The 8,935-nt window shown below is 45.9% G+C and overlaps 1 protein-coding gene across 2 annotated transcripts in view; it reads right to left on the reverse strand.

The window, feature by feature from the left end:
• Positions 1 to 7,942, reverse strand: part of IKBIP (IKBKB interacting protein) — a 40,635-nt gene extending 32,693 nt beyond the window's left edge. For both annotated transcript variants that reach the window (XM_068278322.1, XM_068278321.1), the window contains exons 1-2: positions 7,363 to 7,942; positions 3,991 to 4,108 (exon numbers count right to left, since the gene is read on the reverse strand). In XM_068278322.1, the coding sequence (XP_068134423.1) occupies positions 3,991 to 4,108; positions 7,363 to 7,583 (339 nt within the window). In that variant the 5' untranslated portion in view covers positions 7,584 to 7,942. The remainder of the gene's footprint in view (positions 1 to 3,990; positions 4,109 to 7,362) is intronic.
• Positions 7,943 to 8,935: the final 993 nt, after the last annotated feature.

Raw genomic sequence — 8,935 nt, forward strand, 5'->3', positions numbered from 1 at the left:
TGGCTCAGTGGCACAGGTAGAAGCAGAGTACCTCTCTGTGATAGGCTGGCTCAGTGGCACAGGTAGAACCAGAGTGACCCTTAGGCCACACTATAAGACTCCTCCCACCCACAAATGACACAATCTCTTAACAGGGTTTACAAGGCAGAAAACTGCCATGGCAGTTTTTCAGACAGGGGCGTGGCTAACCATCAAAACCTGGATTTTATGGCCCAAGTCAGTTTTTCAGATATTTTTTACTGCTGCTATAAGTTCTGCTGCCTGTGCTGATAGTGTGGGTTTTATTTTACTCCGGAGGTCCGCTTTAAGAACACTTTTTGAATGTTATAAGCAATAGATCCCATGAACACAAAATTATATTTGTACTTGCAGAATAAAGTCTAGTTTTTCTCCAATTAATTTAGTATTATCTTATTTGGCCAGGCCGGCTGTAGAGGGTGCGCAAGGGGAACAGCATTTTCTGACAAGAGTAGCGTTCGCGTATTGACGTCTACGCCGTTCGCTGAAGAACCACATAACTTCCACCAGGCAGATGGTTTGGGAATTACCCCAAGATTATCTGCACAGTGTAAGCAGGGGACAGGAAGGATGAAGCAGCTAAGCTCCTTATCAGAGTCGGCCTGCACTCCATATGAGTTGTGTGCAGCAGAAAACGAGAAGGGATTCCGTATAACACACACATGAAAGACACAGTCTTGGTTTGCACAGCGTTTACACTATTCAACACAGATGGTCGACGATACGCTAATCATTCCGAGCTGAAGTGCAAAATTACGCAGCTTGCAAATGCATCATTGGCTGCCGCATTGGACTGGTCTGGTTCCAAGCTTCAGAAGTTTGCGCACAACTAAATAGCAATTTTTTATGCAAACTTACAAAACAAACATTACAAAATGTATCAAATTACAAACTTACTAAGTCCAAACCAATTCAGCTCAAGCACCACTCCACTTCAATATTCCAATTCTTGACAAAGCCCAACTAGCTTCGTCATTAAATGAATCATCAGGGGCCCCCGATGAGTCATTTGATGACGAAACCGGTTGGGCGGATCCTGGATGTAGCGCAGCACTTGTAGCTAGGCATCAGCTGTAAAAGAACGGCATGCGGAGCAAGCTGCACGTGCGGCAGCAGTACCCATAGGATATCAGTTAAAGTGAACCTCCGGACTAAAAATCTACTCAGCAGCACTGAAAAGGCTTGGTGTTTCTTTAACAGTTTCACAGCATCAGAACTTTGCTTTTCTTACCAAAGAATCATTTTTAGCTAGCTGCATTTTTAGCTAAGCTCCACCCATCAAAGTAAAAAAGCATGATGGGATTTCCTATGTTGTTGTTCACGTTGCCTAGCAACTGGGAGGGGCGATCAGCACACAGGACAGTTGGAACTGTGTCTCATGCTCCCTGTCACCTCCTTTCAACCAAAAAGATAGCTGCCCTCATGAAATCAAACATTTGCCTGTTCTTTTAAAACAGGGTGGGTAAAAGATTATATTACCTATCTATTTTAATTAACATAACTAATGTAACTTAATGACAGTATGTTTGTTTAGGCTGGAGTTCCTCTTTAAGGAGATCAATGCAGAGCCAGCCGTGGCCACCTGAACAGAGTAGAGCCCTAAAACAAATGTGAACTTGTTTTAAACTACAATAAATATGAGTGTAGTAGCTTTTCATCAATACATTCAAATCTAGTGTTATTTGAGGTAATGAAAAGGGAATGACGTGAGATACTGCAGTGAGGAGATTTGATCGTTTAAGGTTGGGGGTGACCTTGGAATATCCTCAAGGCTTTACAAGACGCAGGTGGTTTAACTATCCAGTGAGTGGCACCTGATCAGGTGCGGTGGAGGCTTTCCTGTCAAGAATTGGAACATTTGGATATTGAAGTCAAGTGGCGCTTAACCGGAACTGGATTGGACTTATTGTTCTTATATGTAGCAGGGAGCGCGCCCAAAAATTTGTTAACAGGACTGTGTATCTTTGATTAGGGAGCTGGAGCGCACTGATACATTTTATTTTTCACATTACAATCTTGACAAGCACCAGTTGGCATTATGGGCCTGATGCACAAACTGCCGGTAATATTGTGCACGGCATTGTTACCGGTACAAACGCCAGGGTACCGCGCATTGTGCAATTAGCGCAACCCGTGATACGTGGGTAACGTGAGCGTTGCAACGGCAACACACATTACATTATGTGCTTAATAAAGTATCAATCCTCCTTCTCCTAAAAAATACTTTTTCCAACCCGGATAGAAACTGTCACTTGCATACCTGATGTTTAAATTTTTCAGGTAGAGAACGAAAAATAGGAACACAGCCTAGTAATTTGTTTGCTAGGCACTGTACATACACGTCTATCTCATCATGTCACATGTCATCTCGGTTGTCCTTTAAATGACTACTGTAAGGGGTTGGGGGGGGGGGGGAAAGGAGTTGAACTTACCCGGGACTTCTAATGGTCCCCCACAGACGTCTTGTGCCTGCGCAGCCACTCACCGATGCTCCGCCCCGCCTCCGGTTCACTTCTAGAATTTCAGACTTTAAAGTCTGAAAACGACTGCGCCTGCGTTGCCGTGTCCTCACTACTGCAGATATCACCAGGAGCGTACTGCGCAGGTGCAGACCGTACTGGGACTGCACAATATACTCCTGGTGATGTCAGCGGGAGCGAGGACATGGCAACGCAGGCGCAGTGGTTTTCAGATTTTAAAGTTTTACATACCTGGAGCTTCCTCCAGCCCCCTGTAGACCACGTGCGTCCATAATGTCCTTCTGATCCGCTCCGTTGTTGTGCTGTGAAATCCACAATCCAGATGTGTTGCAGGCCACTACACATGCGTGGTCCCGGCCATGCTCACCACCCGATCATGCTCCCGTGGCCGGAAGCGCTCTGCACAAGCGCAGCTACAGTCTTAAACTGCACATGTGCAGAACGCTACCGGCCATGGGAGTGCAATTGGGGGGTGTGCAGGGCTAGGACAGTAGTCCACAACACAGCCAAGTCGCTGACTATATGGGGGTGACAGTGGCATGAGGGGACTGGGAGGACGGGAGGACGCCCCAGGGGGCTGGAGGAAGCCCCAGGACATTCTCTGCATGGAGGTTGAATGTTCTCCCCATGTTTCCATGGGCACTCCGGTTTCCTCTCACATCCCAAATACATAATTGGCTTCCCCCACAATTGTTCTTACACCAGGTAGGGTTTAGATTGTGAGCCCCTCAGACAAAAAGCCGGTGACCAGACTATATACCATGGGAGAGTGCTGTGGACATTTACAGTAAACGCCAAGTGATCAGGCAAAGTAGTTTACTATATCAGAAATTGTCACATTCAAGCACATAGAATATGCTTCAGCAGGCGAGCACAGACCGCGTCGAAGTTAGGTCGAAATGCACAGTATCCAATATGTAGCAATGTGCATGCAATAATCATGCAGCAGCTTGCACAGGAAGTATAGGTCTGATCTGTGCTCCTCTGTCCACCCTGGATGATACTGTAGCATTGAAGCCATGCACAAGCAAGTCACAGATGACAGGCAATTCCGTCAGTAGTCCAGAGTAGTGTGCAAACAGTGATCAAGCTACAAGTGCCAGTCAGCCCGCCCATGGGTCTCCGACTGACGTATGATGCATGTGCCCCGCCCACTTTCCACTATAGCCGGATACAGAATACTGCAGTGGCAAAAAAAAACCAAAAACCGTTGGGCACCCCATGCGCCGCTATAGACTGCAATGGGAATTAAAGCTATAGCGATGCTCAGACAGTAATTTGGGTGCCGTCAAAAGACGGAGCTCAAATTTCTATAAAAAACAGCGTCATTTGGAAAATTACGTCTTTCCCGAGTCCACGGCGGCCTGGAGGGGGAATAGTAACTAACGCCATCGAGACTTGTGCAGATTTTCCAGCATTGCCTTTGGATAGGAACTGGGGTTACATTTCTAAATCGATGCCAACGCTGCATGAAATTCAGCAAGCAAATTACCTTCCCAAAAATGTCTCCAACTTTGGCTTCCAGTTCCCCCAGGGCGGAGGAGCGCGACTGCAGCGAGCGGTACTTCTCTTCCAGGAGGGTGAAATTGTGCGACTGTTGAAATACAATCCTAAAAAAAAAAATGAAAAAAGTATCTGTAACAATGCTGTGTCAAAATATTTTGAATCTACTGTATAGAACTCAATCATGGTATCTAAAATAAACACATCCCTAAATTTACAATGTAAACACACTTCCCAACGAGAAAGAGGGACACTTAAGCCACGCCCCTGTCATATTTCATAAAAAAAAAAATGTGTTTTATAATTCAAACCACACTGGTCCTTTCTATCCTGGTTCATTTTCCTTCATATTAACATTTTAAAATGAGTAACATATCAATTTAAAGGATGTGAATAAAGTTTAGAGTCAAACACTTTTTTTTAGTAGAGAAATATATATATTTACATAGAAAGAGGGACAAATGAGGAGGAAAGAGGGACAGTTGGGAGCTATGATTTAAAGCAAACCTGGACTGAAAATGTAAAGTCATAATAACAATACACAGGTCATACTTACCTCCTGTGTTGTCTACTCCTCAATCTCTTTCTCCTGTCCCACGTCCTGTTTGTCCACTGTGATCGATGGAATTCTCCAAACTCCATTTTGAAAATGGCCATTAGCCCATAATAGCTTCCAGGTCAGTACACTGTTAAACTGTAATATCACCCATTTGAGCCATAGGGAAACATTACCTTGCACATCAATTGTTCTTTCAGTTATAACTGACAGCAACTGATCTATAACTGACAGCAACTGATAAATAAGTGGAAGGGGCGTGTCTTAGTGTCCCTCTTTCTAATCTCAAAAATTATGAGCGATGTGCCAATAAGGCAGACAGGTATTCCCATAGCTATGCCAGGCCAGGCATGCTTTATTGCAGTATTTAAGCCAATAATAACACCTTTATGGGTGCCATGTACAGTGTAACGGGACAGCTGGTAAGCGTGCCACCGGCTATGAGAGGACAGGAAATGACCCGTTATTTATACACTCCTTACAGCTGCTGTGCAGGGATTTGTAAAGATCTTTTCTGAGGGCTCAAACCCACTAGTGCGATTTTGTGAGCGTTTAGGGAGCGATTCAAACCGCTAGCGATTTCCCTAAATGCTCAGTTAATGTTAATGGATGGGCCAAATTCCACTGGAGCGATTGCGATTACCAAATCGCAAAACTCAGGACATGCAGCATTTTTGAGCGTTAGCGACTAGCGTTTCTGCAATGTAAACTTTATAAACGCTGGCGTTATCGCTCATCAAAACCTGCACAGAGCGATTTTGCTAGCGTTTTGAAGTTACTGCACACTGTAACAAAATTAAAATTAATTGAAAGGACCAATCAATTAAAAAGCTAATCGCTACACAACCGCTGGCAAATTGATTACACTTTGTAAAATTGCTACTGGAAACGCTCATGAAATAGCTTACAAACCGCTCTTACAAAACGCTAGTGATTGCGATTAGCGATAGCGTTTTGTAGTCGGTTCCAGACTACAGATTGATTCTTCTCGTCTGCCTGCTATATATCTAAGGCTGGGTTCCCACTCGGGTGTTCTGTGCCACGGAAAGTGATGTCACATATGCTGTCACCCTCCCTGCAACAGGAAACCGGCAGATCAACCTTTTAGATCAGGGGCATAACAATAGCCCCCGCAATCCCCAGCGTCGCAGGGGAGGGGGGGGGCAGAGGTTAAATGGGGCCCGCTCCTGTACGTAATACAGAGCAGCTGCGGATCGCTATACGTGACCTTCCTCTGGTTGCAGGACAGGTCCTCTTCAGTGTACAAGTGCCGTACAGCCAACCACCATGCGGCTTCCATCCCTGTCACATAACGTATGGGGATGGAAGCTGCTTCCTGATTGGCTGTACAGCACTTGTACACTGAAGAGGAGGGAAGAGGACCTGTCCTGCGGAAAAAGGTAATGCATGATGTACCACTGTTTCTTTGTACTACATATTGGAGTGGGACTCCACATATCCCCCAATAAGCTAAACACTGTAATGGGGAAAGGGGGGGGGGGGCACAAGGGGCCTGGTCGACATCTCTACAGGGGGGTGCTATAGGCACTGGACACTGGCAAGCCAACCCCCACTGATCACTCCCACGTCGCGGTCCTCCGTTACCGGCAGCCTCTGCAAATTGCCCCGGAAAGTCCTCTGGTCCAGGGCATACTGCGCAGGCACAGAATGCTTCCAGCCATGGGAGCAAGATGGCGGAGAGCGCACAGCCCAACTGCGCCTGCGCCGACTTACCAGGGCCAGCTGCGGAGGCTACAGGTTTCCTCCCTAATCCCAAAAACATACATATAAGTTAATTGGCTTCCCCTTAAAGGACAACTAAAGTGAAAGAGATATGGAGGCTGCCATATTTATTTCCTTTTAACCAATACCAGTTGCCTGGCTGTCCTGCTAATCCTCTGCCTCTGATACTTTTAGCCATAGCCCCTGAACAAGCATGCAGCCGATCAGGTGTTTCTGACATTGTCAGATCTGCCAAGTTTAGCTGCATGCTTGTTTCTGGTGTAATTCAGACATTACTGCAGCCAAAGAGATCAGCAGGGCTGCCAGGCAACCGGTATAGTTTAAAATGAAATAAATATGGCAGCCTCCACAATCTTCTCAGTTGTCCTTTAAGTTGGCCCTAGACTACGATACATACACTACACGATACGTACATAGACATAGGACTATGGTAGGGACTAGATTGTGAGCTCCTGTGAGCAGGGATAAGCAGAAACTACGGCAGTGCGAATTTACACATCGTACTTCGCATCTACGCATGGTAGTTCGTAGGTGAAGTTTCAAAAGTACACTTACGAATTTACGCGTAGCAAAGTACCGCTACGTGTAGCTTACGCCCATTATGCGTAGTTACCATGTGTATTGCATAGTGCACTACGAATGCGTTACTCGCGTCTAGTTTTCCGCTTGCGATTGTATGCTTACAAATTTACGCATTGGAAAGGGGAATGTACGCATAGAAGAGTTCCCAATGTGATCATTTAAAGAGGAATTAATGCGTAAAATTATCTGCATACGGGCATAAGCATCCGCATACACTACGCTTCGCACTACGCATAATTGCGTATTTTAATGCGTAGTCTACAAAATGCATACGAAGCGAATATTTGATTTCGAAGCCGTAGTTTGGCGAAGCGTAATTGCGTAAAACTACGCGTAGTTCCAGCGTAGCGAAGTTGACTAACTACGACCATCCTTGCCTGTGAAGGACAGTTAGTGACAAGACAGTATACTCTGTACAGCGCTGCGGAAGATGTCAGCGCTATAGAAATACTAAATAATAAATGATTAGGGACAACTTACCATGTTAAAGCCACACAGACTGCCAGACACAGACAGCACAGCACCGTCCTGACATCCGGGCAAGGGGACCCGCTCCCAGAGGCCGGGGATGCGGCAGCAACCTTCCCCGCGGCGTCCTCCTGCGCCCGCTGTCCCGCCGCGGCACTGGTCCGCTGGACATCCTTCGCCTCCTTGGCCGACGGCGAGCCCCCTTTCTTCCTATGTTTAACCTCATTTGACATTTTTACACGACACCCCAGACAGCTAACTATACATATAAAAGGAAAGTATTGAACCTAGATATACAGAAATTCAGCGCGTGTGACCGTGCTGCTCAGCCCTGCGCCGGCGTACTCAGGAGAAACATGCTATGGATGGGCCTGCTAAGTGGCCAGTGCTAAATCTTCATGCCAAGTTGTAAAAAAGTTTTTAAAAGTTTAAAAAAAAAAGTTTGCAAGAAGCAGATCTGGGCAGAGAGCCTGAGACCTTCACACAAGGATGATTAACCCCTGCTCTGCTGAGCCCCCAGCCACCAACCGCAGTCAGCATCAGAAGCTCCCCCCTCCCTGCCTATGTGGCATCCAGACTGATCCTCTTCTCTACAATGAGAGCATTTGGCTTTGGGCTAAGTCTGCTACGGCAGCTCAGAGGGCTCAAACTTCCTGCAGGGATTTTTTTTAACCTTTCCAAATGTATAGTGGGTGGTTACAAATGAGAAATCCTATTACAACCTGGCAGCATCAAGAGCCAGTGCACACCAAAAACCTCTAGCAGATCTGCAAAACGTTAGAGGTTTTTGAAGCAGATTTTCAGAGCGATTCTAGGCATGTTTAGGGCCCATTCACACCTAAAATCGCTAACCACTAGCGATTTTTGGGTAGCGTTTTCCGTGGGTGATTTTTTTTCGCGATTTAACACGGAAAAATCACTGTACAAATTTGCGTTTTTGGAGCGATCGTGAGTAGCGTTTCTATATAGGCTAATGGCGATTGATCCTAAATCGGCGGGAAAATGCTGCAGGTAACACGTTTGCGATTAGCGATAATCACGGAACACTCGCGATTATCGCTAATCGCTCAAGTGTGAACACTGCCATAGACTAATATAGCACTGGCGTTTTTAAAAAACCACTAGTGCTTTAGCGATTAGCGGGAATCGCACGATTCCTGCTTAGGTGTGAAAGGGCCCATAGAGGTTTTCTAATAAACATGCCTAGCGGTTTTTGGAGTGTTTTTGTTTAGCAGATTTCAAATATTGTTACAGTAAAGTTGTTACTGAACACAAAAACGCCTGGAAAACCGCTCTGATGTAGTGTTTTTCAGAGCCATTTTCCACTCTCCTATACTTTAACATTGAGGCTGAAATGCCTCAGAAATCTAAAAAATGCTGCAGCCCCCGAGTTTGTGTTTGTGGAAAAAACGAGACGCTCTGGTGTGCACCATCCCATTCACTTTCATTAGCCAAGCGGTTTTCCCCCTGCAAGCGTTTTAAAAACCGCTCCAGAATTGCTCTGGTGTGCCCTTAGGCTGAGCGCACACTTGCAGGATAGTAGACGCATGCGTTTTATGCTAGAGAGTGAGGGTCCTTTTCCACT

This window comes from Hyperolius riggenbachi, chromosome 3 (assembly GCF_040937935.1).
Source record: "Hyperolius riggenbachi isolate aHypRig1 chromosome 3, aHypRig1.pri, whole genome shotgun sequence".
Taxonomy (NCBI): Eukaryota; Metazoa; Chordata; class Amphibia; order Anura; family Hyperoliidae; genus Hyperolius; species Hyperolius riggenbachi.